Here is a 14,551-nt window from a genome sequence, read left to right as displayed (position 1 = left end):
GAGATGGGATAATGGGATAATGGGATGGGATGGGATAATGGGATAATGGGATAATGGGATGGGATACTGGGATGGGATGGGATGGGATGGGATGGGATGGGATGGGATGGGATACTGGGATGGATAGGATGGGATGATGGGATGGGATGGGATCCCTCCTGCAGGATTGCATCCTAAATCCTCAGCACCAGGCAGCCTGGAGCTCTCCACCCTCAGGACTTCAACATTCCTGCTAAAAGCCCATCTCCAGCCAGATTTCCATGAAAACACCCCACTCCTATTTAAACCATCCCCGAGGGGGTGTTGGCTCCGGGGATATTTCCTTGTGGCTGCAGGGCTGGATGCAGGGATCCCACAGGAGCATCCTCCTCCCTCCCTTCCCTGCTGGAAGGGTTGGGAAAGGCACTGGCACCCTCCCGTGCCCGCATCCACAAACTGCAACGCAGCAATTTGGAATCCGGGCTGGATCTGCTGCGGGCAGGGCAGGGATGGAGCAATCCTGGCTAAATCCCCCTGGCACGGGCTACAGGAAAGGGATGGGATGGAGCAATTCCAGCTGGATCCCTGGCACAGCTGCCCACGATGGGGAGGGAGCTCTGCCATCCCCTCATGCCTGGCATTCCCAAGGTTTCCTCCCATTGCAGCACCCAAAAATCCCTTCCTGCCACCCTTCCAGGGCCCCCATGGATGCTACCTGACCTGGAGAATCCTGGAATGGTTTGGGTTGGTGGGACCTCAAAGCCCACCCAGTGCCACCCTGCCATGGCAGGGACACCTCTCACTGTGCCAGGCTGCTCCCAGCCCTGTCCAGCCTGGCCTGGGCACTGCCAGGGATCCAGGGGCAGCCACAGCTTCTCTGGGCACCTGTGCCAGGGCCTGTCTGCCCTCCCAGGGAACAATTCCCCCCTTAATGCCCTAAGACCCAAGGATTAATCAGTGAAAATGCACTTTGGACCTTCAGACTGGAACCTGGTGAATAATTACAGCTGGAGGCTGCCCCGAGCTGAGGGCAATGGGGGCAGAGCTGGCACTGGCTCCTGAGCTCCAGAGGGGACTTCACCCCTTGGAGCAGGGAACTGGAGCCCAGCAAAGCCCAGCTCAAGCCTCCAGGGATCCAGGATCCAGCTCCAAGGGGTGAAGATCCCCTGTGACACCGAGGATTGTGGCTTCCAGACCTGCAGAGATTGTGCAGGGAAGTTCTGGTGAGAAACTCAGCTCCCTGTGCCCAGAAAACCCTGACAGCCCAGGAAGGACCACGAACACCCTTGGAACAAGCTGAAACTGGCTTCATTTGGGGAAAAGTGCTAAGAGGAGTGAAATGAAACCTTCCCAGTGCAGCTTTGGCTCTGGGAATGCCCCAACCCCCTTTGCAATGGCAAACCTGGGGAATGGGAAGAGATTCCAGGTAAAAGCACACACCTCCACCCCCCCAGCCCTCAGCCAGGGAGCAGAGGAGCAGCCCAGGGCTTTGGGATGCCATTCCCAGCGTGTTCAACACTCCAACACAGTGAATCAGTGCTTTATTTCAGCATGGACAGGTCCAGCAGTGAGCTCCAGGGAATGAGCTGGGGTGGCAAACCTCCCCCGGTGCCCTCAGATCTGCGGGACTGAGGGAAAACACGGGGAGAGAAAAGGCCCCAAGGTGTCCCCAAGTGTGGGTGCAGCCCCCCAAACCCCAGGGGTCAGCAGCAGCCCCTTCCCTCATTAAAATCCTGGTGTATCCATTCCAGAGGAGGATCTGGCTCCTGGGACAGGCAGGAATGAGGCACTGGATTGAGGAGAATGAGCGTGGCAGCCCTTGGGAGCACCGAGGCAGCACAGCCACAATTCCCAGAGCCTGAGCAGTGCCAAGGGCAGCCCCTGGGCCCAGTTCCAGCTCCCTCCCACAGGGCAGGGCCAGCAGGACCCTGAGTGCCCCCGGGATGGATTGCACAGTGCTGAGTCAGGGGTAAGGCAAGGCAAGGGTCGAGGACAGCGCTGTGGAACCGTCCCTGCAGGGTGGGCAGGGGGAAACCCCTGGATGCTGCCAGTGGGACCATCAAACATCCCTGCCCCAGCACCCTGGCAGGGTTTATATGGGGCACTTCATAGCATGATCCCAGAATAGCTCCAGGGATTAACCCTGAGCCCGAGCCCAGCTAATCCTGCCTGAGTGCCTGGGAGTGCCAGCACAGCCTGCCTGGGCTGCAGCACAGCCTGCCTGCCTCTGGACACCGTCACAGCAAAGATCCAGGGCTCAGCACAGGCACAGCAGCTCCTGGGTGGAGCTGGAACAGCCCCAGGGGGAACCGGGCCAGGGAAACCAGGGGGGACTGTGAGAGGGAAACCAGGAGAGAACCCGGACAGGGAAATCAGGAGAGAACCTGGACAGGGAAACCAGCAGAGAACTGTGACAGAGAAATCAAGGGGAACTGCAACAGGGAAAACTGACAGGGAAATCAAGGGGAAACCGTGACCAGGAGATCAGGGGAAACTCGGACCAGGAGCTTCCTTGGGGTTGCTCCTGCTGTGGGTCCCTTGGCAGGTCAGTGCATCCCAGGAGTGGAGGCAGGATTAGCCCAGGGCAGTGGCAGGTTCAGCAGCTCACTTATTTCTCCTTCAGGTCAGTTTTACCTAAAAACAGGGGAGAAGCAATGAGGGCTCGTGTTTCTTCCTCCAGAACCAGCAGCCCTTTTTACTTGGGGATTTTTGTTACGCAACATTCCCACCACCACAGCCTGACCAGCAGGACAGCAGCTCATGGCTGTGCTGAGGCCTTTCCTCAACATTTTTTTCTTTGACAGCTTCCCCAGGGAATGCCCAGCAAACCCCTCAGCCCCTCAGTCCCAGCACAGAAGATCCCTGCCCTCACTTTGCACCCCCCAAAACTCAGCCACCCCCAAATCCGTGGAATCCCTGGGTGCTGGTGAGAGCCAGGAGCTCCAGCTGAGCTGGGGGAGCCTCAAGCTGAGCACAATGAGCCTCATTTATCCCAGGAGCAGCTCCCTGCCCTTATCAGCTTGGCCAGAGCCACCCTGCTGCAAGCAGTGCAGCACTCTCAGCGTGCCAGAAACAACTCCCTGGGCTGGGCAGGGGCCAAAGCCGCGCTGGTACCTTTGGGGACGAACTTCAGCGAGCTGCTGAATATTCAGAAGCGGGACTGGCCCCTCTTGGGGCCGTCGTTGAGGAACTCGTGGCCCAGCCCGTTGCCACACTTGCCGCAGGTCACCTGGGGGAGCAAAGGAGGGGTTGGCAGCAATCGGGGGCTCACGGAGAGCCAGCCCGGGGGTGTTTTGGTCACACCCGAGGGTTCGGGGTCCGCACCTTCAGTGCTCCCGGGCGCTCCTCGCGTTTGGCCACGCTGTCCTCCCGCAGGGTCTCGGTGAACGCCGGCCACGGCGACGAGTGCTCGTACTTGGCACGGCTGGAGAACAGCTCATGGCCACACTTGGCACACACGTAAATACCTGCGAGAGGGCACGGCAGGGACAGCGCGGGGTCAGCTCAGAGCGGGGACACGGGACACACAGCACTCACACGGGGCACTGCCAGCTGCGGCTGCCGGACCCCGGGACAGCCCCAGGGAACCCCCGGGGCACCCCCAGAGCCCTCCCAGGACACCCCCAGGGCACCCCCAGGGAACCCCCAGGGCCAGGCAGGGGGTGGAGGGGCAGGACCCCCACTCCCCATAGGGGTTCCCGCAGGGCAGATCCCCACAAGGGACGGAACCCCCTATGGGGACCCCCGTCCCCATCGGGAGGATTCTCCCACCCCAACAAGGGCCGCAGAGAGGGGACCCCGCCCGGATGCTCCGCAGAAGGAAACCCCCCAAAACCCCCCTCAAACCGCTCCCCCGTAGGGTTCCGCCTTGCCGGGTGACCCCCCCTGCCCGCCCCGCTGGGGCCCCCCCGGAGCCCGCGGGGAGCCCCCTCACCCGGCTGGAAGTGGTCCTTGAACACCTCTCCCCCCAGGAAGGAGCAGAAGGACATGGCTGCGCCCGCTGCCCGTTCCGTTCCGTTCCGTTCTGTTCCGTTCCGTTCCGCCGGCCCGGCCGCGCCCCCGCCACGCCCCCCCCGAACCACCCCCCCCGTCCCTCCCCTCCTCGTGCCGCCCCCGTGTCCCGCCCCTCTCGGTGCCACCCCCGTGTCCCGCCCCTCTCGGTGCCACCCCCGTGTCCCTCCCATCCACCGGTCCCTCCCCGGTCCCTCTCCGGTCCCGCCCCTGCGGCCCCGCCCCGCCGCCCGCAGAGGGCGCTGCGGGCCCGGCGGTCCCGGGGCGGTCCCGGTACCGGGGGGACCCCGCTCCGAGCCCCCCGTTGATCCCCGGGAGCCCCGGCCCGGCCCAGCCCCCGCGCGGGCTCCCGGTGGCGGCGGCGGAGCGGGGGCAGCCCCGGCGGGGGCGCGGGGGGGCGCGGGGCGGAGCGCGGAGCCCGCTCGGGGCTGCGGATGCTCCGTCCGGCACCGCCGGTGGCAGCGGGGCGGGCGCCAGCCCGGCTCTGGGCGTCTGTAACGGGCAGCGCGACCGCGACGGAGCCGCCGGTACCGGCTCTTCAACGGCGGTACCGCCACCGGTACCGGCAGCGCTCCGGCCCTGCTATCCCGGCACCGGCATCAGTCCTTGGATCCCGGCACCGGGACCGACCGGCCTCACTGACACCGGCACCGGCTCTCCTTCCCCGGCACAAGGTCCGGTGTCCCCGGCACCGGGACTGACCCCTCGTTATCCTCCCCCGGCACTGGGACCACTGCGATTCCCCGGCATTGCTCGTCCTTCTCCTCCACGGGCACCGACCGGCCCTTCCCGGCTCCCCGGGCCCCCCGCCTGCCGCAGGTACCGGCGCTGCGGGGCCCGGGGCGGGCGGCGGGGCCGGGCAGCACCGGTTTGCCCAGCAGGGTTGGGGGCGGTGCGGACCGGGGGTCCCTCAGGCGCTCCCGGGCTCTGGGGATGGTGCGGGCACAGCATGGACCCCCCTGTCCCGGGATGGGAGCGGGCACAGCACGGACCCCCCTGTCCCGGGAGCGCAGAGCGGGGCCCCCGGGGGATGCGGGGTCCGACCGGGGGATGCGGGCTCTGACCGGGCCCGTGGTGGGCGCGGGGATCCCCGCAGGAGGAGGAGGTGACAGCCCGGAGTGTGGCAAGGTGAGGGCTCTGAAGGTGAACCTGGGCAGGTTCCAAAGGGGCTGAGCTGCTGCAGCCTCCTTCTCCTTGCAGAGATCAGCAGCACAAATCCCTGCTCGGGGACTTTATCCACAACCTCTCACCGGGGTGAGTCCCCGGGTTTAGGCCCTGCTGGAAGCGGCGCCTTCCTTGGTGCAAGAGGAAGAAATTTTGGTGCTTTTTGGCCAAAACGCGGCTCTGGCTCCGCCGCCCCGGCCCTGCGGGGACGGATCCCCGCTCCCAAATGCAGCCGGGCGTTGCGGGACCCCGGCGCGGGGCCGCTGCCCTGTCGGAATTAGGTCAGGCTTCATCCACCCCGGGCGGGCTGAGCTCCCGCCGCAGCCCCGGGATTGACGGCTCGGGGCAGGAGCGCGGGCAGGGGGAGGAAGGGGCTCCGCACGGCGGGGAACGGGAGCGGGGACCCGCAGCAACACCGGCACGGCACGGCACGGCACGGAGGGAGGGAGGGAGGGAGGGAGGGAGGGAGGGAGGGAGGGAGGGAGGGAGGGAGGGAGGGGAGGGAGGGAGGGAGGGGAGGGAGGGAGGGAGGAGGGGGATGCGCTGCTTTGAAAGCGCCTCCCGTAAGATCCACCGAGATCAGAGGAGCGGGATGTCAGGGAAAGCTCCAAATAGACTCCAAATAGGGCCCCGCACAGCCCAGCGCTGTGGATCTGCAGGCGCTGGAAGGAGCTGCAGCTGCCAGGAGCTCCCGGCAGCATCATCCATCGGGAAAGTGCTGCTCCCTGCAATTCCTGCGGCGAGGCTGTGCCGGAGGGAACGGGATGCATGTGGGGAGTGGCTGGATCCTGCCCCATGGCTCAGAGCCCCTGTGAGCTGCAGGGGCCACGCAGCTCAGGAAGAGGAATGGAAATTGGGAATGGCTGAGACACAGGAGTGAGGCAGAGCCCAGAGACAGGAAGGGCTCAGCTCCAGCCCTGGGATGCACAGGATGCTGTAGAGGCTTTGGCAGTGGCTCCTGGGGTTGGCAGGCTCTCAGCAGCAGCACAAAACCCACCCCAGTATCCACCAGTAAAACCCCTGAGAAGCAGCGATGTGATGTGTAGCTGGGGGCAGGGGATGGAGCTGGGATCCCACCCTGCCTGGCCCGCTGGCCACAGTTACATCTGAGCTTGCAGAATTCCCTCAGAGCCACCCCAATGCTCCCTGATCCTGGGATAATGCAGGGACAGCCGGCTCTGTCACGGTGCTTTGTGCAGATAATTGGAGAGGGATTTCCAGCTCCTTTGGCTGCGTGAGGAAAGCGCTGCTGTGGTGCCACTGCCGCCCTAATTAACCACAGAGGACTGAGGGAAGTTAATGAAGTTGATATTTCAATTAACTCCCTGATCCTACAAGCAGAGCAAACACCAGGCAGCCGGTGCCCACCCGGAGCTGCCACCCTGCCAGGCTGTGCCAGGCCACCTCTGCTGCCCTGGCCACATCAGGGAATGTTCCAGGGGGACACACTCCAGGACTCCAGCCCAAGCTGGGCCACAGCTTGTCTCTGTCAGGTTGTGTCAGGCCCTGGATTTGAACCAAAGCTGGGAGCAAGGAGAGGAATTTTGGGGCTGGAATGCAGGGAGAGGCTCACTGATGGTCATGGCCTTGGTGTGTCCTCACACAGCGAGGGGGGACACTGTCATTGGGGGTCCTGTGTCCCTGCCCTGCACAGGTGTGACTGTCCTGGGCTGGGTGTCCCACTCAGCAGCCATCCCCCTCAGCGCCAGTCCTTCTCAGGGGTGTCCTGGAAGGGGTGGGATCACCCCTGAGAGCTCTTTGCTGGCACCTCCATCATCCCCACTGCCCTGTGCCCCCATGAACCCACCCCGCTGCCCCCATGACAACCCCTGCAAGGACCTTCATGTCCGATTTATCCTGCAGAGAGCACAAAGATCCCCCTGATCCTGCAGGGCTGCAGCGCGGGCACCCACACACTCGCTTCTGGGCATCCACACACTCACTTCTGGGCACCCCCACACTCACTTCTGGGCACCCCCACACTCAGTGCTGGCTCTCGGAGCCTGAGGCAGCAGCAGAGCCTCCCCCAGGGCTGCACCTGCCTCTGGGGTGCAGCCAGGACACCCAGCAGGGTCTGTCCTGCTGCCCACCCTCCCCAGAGGTGGCTGCAGCAGCAGCAGCAGCGTAGCCCCACCTGTACTCACCATCCCTGCCAGAGGAGAACTCCCATACAAACCCAGGCTATTATTATCTCTGTCTTCCACCGTGCTAATGGTCTCTCAGGAAACAGACTTCTCTTTTTTTTTCCTTTTTTTTTTTTTTTTTTTTAGCTTTGAAAACCCACGAGTGGTGGGAACGGAGAGCTGGGCACGGTGGAGTGAGCACCACAAGGAGCACCAAGGCCAGCACAGGGAGACACTGTCCCCTGACCTGGCAGGGACACACAACAGGGACCGGCCAGGACCCTCCAGGGACCAGCCCAGGGGCGTTCTGGTAGGAGCAGCCCGGGGTGTGGGCAGCACTGGGCATACTGGGCATACTGGGAGTGGCTGTGATGGGCCCATGAGAACCCTGCATGGTGAGGGGCAGGGACTGCAGTGCTGGGTGGGAGGGGGACAGGGCCCTGCAGGGTCAGGGGAGCGATCCCTTGGAACCACACACGGAATGCTTTGGGCTGGAAAGGACCTTAAAGGGAAGGGACCTTAAAGACCCCCCCTGCCATGGACAGGGGCACCTTCCCTAGAGCAGGGTCCCTCTCAGGCCCAGCCCCACTGCTCATTTGCCCTGCTCACTCCTCCTTTGGCTGTTTTGGTGCCTTGCCAACGGTGCCAGCAGTGCCACCAGCACCAGCCAGGCTCTGCCAGGGGCTGGGACAATCACCCATGAATGATCCGGGGTTAACAAGTGGCTCCTGCAAAGGAGAAGCAAAGCAAGAGCTGAGATTATATAAAGGGGGCTGGAGGCAGCTGCGGCACAGGCTGTGATTAATTCCTGGCACCGAGGAGCTCTGAAGATCCAGGGCGGTGCGATGGGAGGATGAGGCAGCCCCAGGGTCCCTGGGATGCATTCCTGCTGCTGCTGCAGGGCTGCTGTGAGGGGAGGGGGACAGGGAGGGGCTGAGCACTCCAGGGACCCGCTGGGGGCTGACTCAGCACCGCGGGGCCCTCAGAGCCCGTCCTGCAGATCCCTTCTCCCTCCCAAAATCACGGAGGGGACACGGCTCAGGGCAGGCCAGCCCATGGAGAGCAGCAGTGAGGGGTGGTGGGGACAGGACAGCATTCCCTGAGGCCATGGACACCCTCAGGACAATGGAAACTTGGTGTTAGAAAAACTTTTGTCCTCTGCATCCCCAGTGAAGGCAGAGATTGCTGACTGGGCACTGGGGCCGCAGCTTGGGCCGGCTCCAGTTTGGATCCATGCAGTGCTCGAAGCTGGGGCCAAACCATGAACGTTCAGAGGAGTCAGGGAGTCCTGCCCGCTGGCCTGGCAGCCCTGGGCTGGCGCTGGGAGCAGGGGAATATCCTGGTGTGGAAAATCCCCCTGTTTGGCTGCAGCCTGGCTGGCAGCTCTGGGCTCTCTCAGCCCCGTGGATAATTGCCTGGCTGGGGTTTATCCTCCTCGGACAAGCAGGTTCTCACACGCAGCCATGGAGGGAACAGGCTGGCAGCGCCCAGGCCGGTGTGAGGGTCCGGGGGATGCAGGAGCAGGGCAGGGATGGATGTTCTGTGCCCCGCGGTGACACGGAGGTGACACGGAGCCCTTCCAGCTCTGACAGCCGCTCCCCTGCCCCCCGGCAGTGCCGCCGGCGATGCGAGCCATGGCAGACCCGGCTGCGGTGGCAGCAGAGGCCTCTCCAGCCCTGGCACCGAGCCCGGGCTCCCCTCGGCGCGGGGACGTGGAGGCACCGACGCCGCACGCCCGGGAGGACGGGGGCGGCCGGGATGGCTGCGGGCTCCTTCCCTCGGCAGACGGGGACACGAAGCGTCCCCCCTCGCCCCAGCCCGCGGGGATGCTCCTGGCCGAGCTCCCGCGGGCCCCCCAGCCCCGGCTGAGCCCGGCCCGGTCTCGCACGGCTCCGCCGTCGCCCAGCGTGTCACCGTCCGAGAGCCGAGCCGCGCTGCTCCGGCTGCGCGACGCCAGGCTGGAGGACACGAGGCGGCGGCTGTCGGAGGCCGTGCAGGAGCCCCTGAGCCGCCTGAGCCGCCTGATGGCCGAGGAGAGCGGGCCCAGGGAGCCGGGGGGCAGCCCCGGGGGCGGCCGCGGGGCCGGGGGCCGCCGCCTGCGGGACTGGACGCCCTGGGAGCCCACGCAGAACTGCCGCTACGAGATCTGCTCCTACGGGGACGTGATCCAGGTGGTGGAGGTGGCACAGAGGGACGCGGAGCCTCCGCCGGTCCCAGCGGCCGAGGAGGCCCCGGCGGCGGCGCGGCCTGGGGGCTCCGTGCCGGGCAGGGCCCTCGGCGGCATCGCCCTGCTCGCCTACGGGTACCTGGTGCTGCCGCTGCCGCCCTACGCCGCCGGGCTCGGCCTGGGGCTGCTCTGCGGGCTGCTGCTGGGCTTCCTCGCCATCCTCCTCCTCGTGCCCAGGGCTCCGCCGGCCGCTCGGGGACCCTGGGGCCGCCTGCGCCCCAAGCTGCTGCCGGGGGAGCCGCGGGAAGCGCCGCACCTGCGGGTAGGAGCGGGTGCTCCGGGATGGGGGCTGGAGGTGTCCCTGGTGAGGAGGGGAACAGCCGGCTCCCTCTCCCCGTTCTGCAGGGCTGGATGAACCAGCTGCACGCGTACGACCCCGAGCTCTTCCACCCGTCGCTCACGCACTCGGTGCTCGCCGTGCTGGACGGGGCCACCCTCAAGCTGTCCTACCCCAAGAGCAACATCCCGCGCCGAGCCACCTTGGAGGAGGAGATCCTGGACGCCGTGTTCGTCAGCCACCGCTGCTACGACCTGACGGACGCCAAGGTGAGCCCGGGGGTCCCCAGGAGCCTCCTTCCCACGGGGACCCCCCAGCCTGGCCCGGGCTCACCCCGCTCTCGGTGCCCCCCAGCCTGGCTCACCCCGCTCTCGGTGCCGCATGTGTTCCTGTGCCCCTCCAACGTGGTTTGGGCTCACCCCGCTCTCGGTGCCGCAGGTGTTCCTGTGCCCCCCCAGCCTGGCCCGAAAGCGGACGTGGAACAAGAAATACCCCATCTGCGTGCTGCTGCCCGAGGCGGCCGAGGCAGGGGGCAGCGAGGAGCAGCGGGACACGGAGCCGCAGGGGGACGAGGGCAGCAGGAAGGTGCCGCTGGCCGGGCAGGACAGCCCGGGGGACAGCAGGGACAGGTGCCTGTACCTGTTTGGGAGGACGGGGCGGGAGAAGGAGGAGTGGTACCGGCACCTCGTGCAAGCCTCCCGTGGGACAGCCAGCGGCCACGGTGACACCAGGGCAGGTGAGGGGCAGCCACCAGGGCTGAGCCAGGAGCACAATGCCTTGGTGGGCAGCCGGGAGTGTGGAGGGATGGGGAGGAGCCCAAAGTGGAACCAGGAGGGTTCAGGTGGTCAGCACAGGGTGGGTGGCATGTCACTGGTGTCATGGACAGGCGTCATGTCACCCCTGATGCCATCCTGACCGAACAGACTGGATATTAGTGAATATTGGATATTAGTGAATGTTGGGTATTAGTGAATGTTGGGTATTGGGAACATTTCTTTCACTGAAAGGGCTGTCCAGGCCTGGGGCAGGGGTGGAGTGCCCATCCCTGGAGGGAGTTAAAGCAATGTGGATGTAGCACTTGGGGACACGGGTTGGTGCTGGCCTGGCTGGTGCTGGGGAGTGGATTGATGACATTAGAGGGGTTTTCCAAGCTCAGTGATTCTGTGATTCCACCTCCCCAGGCACAGGATGGGCCCCACAGAGCAGCGGCAGCAGCAGCAGAGGCAGCACTGAGGACATCCCATCCACAGATCCCTCCAGGGATGTGTCAGGGAGCACTGAGGAGATTTACCTGGACTACAGCACCTACATGGCCCGATTTGTGCCAGCACAGGGGGCAGCCAGTCCGGAGAGGAGCCCCTCTCATGGAGCTCTGGGCAGCCCCACGCCCACAAAGGTGAGAGGGACAAACCCAGCCCTGGGAGCGGGCTGGAGGCTGATGGAGCCACGCTTCCAGTGTGTGGTTTGTTTGAGCAGCCAAGCCCTGGGGCAGGGAGCACAGACAGCAGGTCCCACTGCTCACAGAGCCACCTCTCTGCAGGGGCTGGTGGCTGCTGTCCCCTCCCAGGAGGACACGGCCAGCATGGCCTGGATGAACGCCCTGGTGGGACGCATCTTCTGGGACTTCCTGAGGGAGCAGTACTGGGCAGAGCAGGTGTCCAACAAGATCCAGAAGAAGCTGAGCAAGATCAAGGTGAGAGGCAGGAGCATCACTCAGGGAGCCCTGCTCCCAAGGTCCCACGGTGAGTGGTGACTGTCCCCATGGGGGATTCCCTCCATCAGCTCCCGTATTTCATGAACGAGCTGACGCTGACAGAGCTGGACATGGGCACATCCATCCCCTCAGTGCTCAGTGCCTCCAGCCCCACCATCAATGAGCGAGGTAAGAGCCCCACAGAGGCACGGGGACCCCAGTGCTGCCTCCAGGATGGCTTTGCAGAGCTGCCAGCCCAGAGCTGGGAGGGCTTGGCAGTGCACAAGCAGCTCTGACCCCTGTGGTGCTGACCCGATCTCACCCTGTCCCTCTCCCTGGCAGGGCTCTGGGTGGACTTGGAGGTCACCTACAGCGGCTCCTTGCAGATGACACTGGAGACAAAGATGAACCTCAGCAAGCTGGGGAAGGAGAGCTCTGCAGAGGAGAGCGGCCCTGCAGAGGCAGGCGGAGAGGGGTAAGGAACCTGCCCGTGGGTGGGCTCACCCTGCTCCTCCTGCCGCGGCGAGGCGAGGCCGCTGTCCCCAAGCTGGCTGTGACCTCCTGGGCTGGCAGGGCCCGGCCACGGCTGATCCTGCTGGCAGACAGCGACGCCGAGTCCTCCAGCGCCGGCTCCTCCGACGAGGACGATGCCGCCGGTGCAGAGCCCGTGGGAGCCCCGGGGGAGCGGCTGCCCCCGCCCGGCACCGAGGGGTACGGGGGTGCTGGGGGTCTGTCTGTGCCACGGGGGGCTCAGGGAGGGGATGGGGATGCACAGTGCCACAGCAGCACAGGGGCATGGGGATGGTGTCCATGGCAGGACACACACAGCACAGTGTGGCAGCTTCCAAAGGGGACTCTGTCCCCGTCCTCTGTCCCCCTCTGTGCTGTGGCAGAGGGCTGGGGGACCCCCAAACCCAGCAGGGCTGAGCTGGGGCCCCCCTTGCTTTAGGCACGTCAGTGGGAACAGCACGAGCAGGAGGATCCTGCGCTTCGTGGATAAGATCGCCAAGTCCAAGTACTTCCAGAAGGCCACGGAGAACGAGTTCATCAAGAAGAAGATGGAGGAGGTGTCCAACACGCCGCTGTTGCTGACGGTGGAGGTGCAGGAGCTGGCAGGAACCCTGGCCGTGAACATCCCCCCGCCACCCACCGACCGTGTCTGGTACCAGCTCTCCTTCCCCTCATCACATCCCGCTGCCAGAGCCCCTTGCTCCCTGCAAGGAGCCATCCCAGGGCTTTGGGCTCATCTTGGCACCAACAACCCAAAGCTGCTCCCCAAAGGGGCTCACAGAGCTCATTCCTCTGGGTCTGCACCCAGGCCAGCACAGATCTGGGCACCCTGAGCTGTCACCTCCTCCCTAAACCCAGCAGTGGCTGTGCCACACCTGTGATGCAGGTGATGCTTTCTGCCTGTTTGCTCTCCCCTCACAGGTACAGCTTCCGAGTGCCCCCGCAGCTGGAGCTGAGGGTGCGCCCCAAGCTGGGCGAGCGGGAGGTGACATTCCTGCACGTCACTGAGTGGATCGAGAAGAAGCTGAAGCACGAGTTCCAGGTGCCTGGGCTGCTGCTCAGGGCCTCAGCAAGCCCTGCTGAGCCTTGGGCATTGCTGCCATCGGGGAGAGGCAGCCTCAGTTTGGGCTAGTTGTTTCTGCAAAAAGCCAGCACTGGTCTGGTCTGGCCAGCTTGGAGCAGTGACAACACAGAACCCAAAGAACGAGTTCAAGGGCTGAGGAAAAGTGATTTCCTCCCATCATTTGCAGCCCTGCCCCAAGCAGGGAGGGTTCAGCCCCAGAAGAGCTGAATTCACCTGTCCATTCTGGTTTGGGGATGTTTGGGAGATTTGCCTTCCCAAGGGTTTGTGTTCGGCCTCTCAGCTCTGCTCTAAAAGCAGAAATATCCCCACAGATATTTAAGGCCCCCCAAAAGCCACCCATCTGGATGGTTTCCAAATGCTGGTCCCTCCCCTCTGCTGTGGCCACCCCTGCAGCCATTGAGGTGGCCAGACAAAGACAAACTGTCCCTGCTTGTCCCCACCCTGATACCCAGAGCTGGGACCCTCCTGGGGCTGCTGCTGTGGGATGGGAGCCCAGAACCTCCAGTTTATCCCCACGTGGCTCCTGCCAAGCCACCTCCAGGAGTGTCCCCGTGCTGCTCAAACCCACTGATTTGTTACTCTGAATTCCTCTTTGTAGAAAATCCTGGTGATGCCAAACATGGACGATCTCATCATGCCCATCATGCGCTCTGGCCTGGATCCTTGGCCCCCCAGCCCGGGACCGCCCCAGGATCCACCAGCCACGGGGGACAGGAGGCTCTGAAGCACAACCCAGGGGCAGGGACACTGCCCAGAGCTCAGGGACCTCGCTGGGACACGGGACAGCCAGGCCTGGCCACTGCCTGCAGCCAGGGCTGTGCCTGGATTCATCCTCACGCTCTGCTTGTGCAGATGAGCCCCCTCAGATCCTGCAAGCACACGTTCAGGGCACAGCCAGGCTGCTGGAGACCCAGGGATTCCACGGCCACGCTCCAGGACTCCTGGTCAAGCAGGCAGCTCGGGGCAGGGGAGGGCTGGGCTTCCCACTGTCTGCTTCCAAAGAGGGTGCAGGACACCTGGATCACGGCACTGAAGGAGTTGGGATCATTGCTGATCCAGAATTCCCAGCTCTGGGGCATGCCCCCTCCCCACAGGCAGCTGGGCTGCAAGGACAGCACGGGTGGGAAAGGCTCCCAGGTGAATAAATCCATCTCTGCCCAGCCCTGCCTGGCAGCCCTCTTGTTGTGCACAATTCCCACCTCTGCCAGGGTCCCAGCCACGATCAGGGGGCTTTGAGCAGGAGAAGCCCCCAGGTTGCACCTTCAGCTTGGCAAAAGCAGTGCTGGAGGTGTGTGGGAGAGGCAGGAGGGGACAGGGAACCTGGGCAGAGCCAGGCCATGGGCTGGCCCAGTATTCTCAGTGGAAACTGGGGCAGAAGTGCTGGAATGTGCTCTGCTCTCTGCTGGATGAGATGGGGGAGACTTTGTGGTGATTTGGGTGAGAGGGAAAAATTCACTGGGAGGAGAGGAAAGGGAGGATCCAG

General features: G+C 64.4%; 2 protein-coding genes across 3 annotated transcripts; one reads left to right on the top strand and one right to left on the bottom strand.

The window, feature by feature from the left end:
* Positions 1-1,503: 1,503 nt before the first annotated feature.
* MSRB1 (methionine sulfoxide reductase B1) lies at positions 1,504-4,010 on the bottom strand. Of its 2 annotated transcripts, none has more exons than XM_059484269.1 (4): positions 3,914-4,010; positions 3,304-3,446; positions 3,094-3,208; positions 1,504-2,613 (listed from the first exon to the last, which is right to left on the bottom strand). In XM_059484269.1, exons 1-4 carry the CDS (start codon positions 3,966-3,968, stop codon positions 2,588-2,590), a joined length of 339 nt encoding a protein of 112 aa, XP_059340252.1. In that variant the 5' UTR covers positions 3,969-4,010; the 3' UTR covers positions 1,504-2,587. The 2 variants fall into 2 exon arrangements, with proteins under 2 accessions (XP_059340252.1, XP_059340254.1); XM_059484271.1 differs by having other exon boundaries at positions 1,504-2,583; positions 3,136-3,208.
* Positions 4,011-4,527: 517 nt separating this feature from the next.
* LOC132081015 (testis-expressed protein 2-like) lies at positions 4,528-14,210 on the top strand. The gene is made up of 13 exons (XM_059484481.1): positions 4,528-4,809; positions 7,425-7,587; positions 8,892-9,766; positions 9,850-10,050; positions 10,220-10,517; positions 10,963-11,177; positions 11,322-11,474; positions 11,564-11,663; positions 11,817-11,949; positions 12,048-12,185; positions 12,424-12,636; positions 12,906-13,026; positions 13,667-14,210. The coding sequence occupies exons 3-13, from the start codon at positions 8,903-8,905 to the stop codon at positions 13,790-13,792; spliced, it is 2,562 nt and encodes an 853-aa protein (XP_059340464.1). The 5' UTR covers positions 4,528-4,809; positions 7,425-7,587; positions 8,892-8,902; the 3' UTR covers positions 13,793-14,210.
* Positions 14,211-14,551: the final 341 nt, after the last annotated feature.

The sequence above is a fragment of the Ammospiza nelsoni genome, chromosome 17, assembly GCF_027579445.1.
Source record: "Ammospiza nelsoni isolate bAmmNel1 chromosome 17, bAmmNel1.pri, whole genome shotgun sequence".
NCBI lineage: Eukaryota > Metazoa > Chordata > Aves > Passeriformes > Passerellidae > Ammospiza > Ammospiza nelsoni.
This window is presented reverse-complemented; position numbering and strand designations above follow the sequence as displayed.

Bases quoted from the DNA above. Each gene is read 5' to 3' on its own strand.
- MSRB1 (XM_059484271.1), bottom strand. From the start codon at position 3,968: ATGTCCTTCTGCTCCTTCCTGGGGGGAGAGGTGTTCAAGGACCACTTC. The intron at 3,447-3,913 runs GTGAGGGGGCTC...GCCCTCTCGCAG, and splicing joins CAAGGACCACTTCCAGCCGG to GTATTTACGTGTGTGCCAAG. The intron at 3,209-3,303 runs GTGCGGACCCCG...TTGCTCCCCCAG, and splicing joins AGCGCCCGGGAGCACTGAAG to GTGACCTGCGGCAAGTGTGG.
- LOC132081015 (XM_059484481.1), top strand. From the start codon at position 8,903: ATGCGAGCCATGGCAGACCCGGCTGCGGTGGCAGCAGAGGCCTCTCCA. The intron at 11,475-11,563 runs GTGAGAGGCAGG...TCCCTCCATCAG, and splicing joins AGAAGCTGAGCAAGATCAAG to CTCCCGTATTTCATGAACGA. The intron at 11,664-11,816 runs GTAAGAGCCCCA...TCTCCCTGGCAG, and splicing joins CCCCACCATCAATGAGCGAG to GGCTCTGGGTGGACTTGGAG.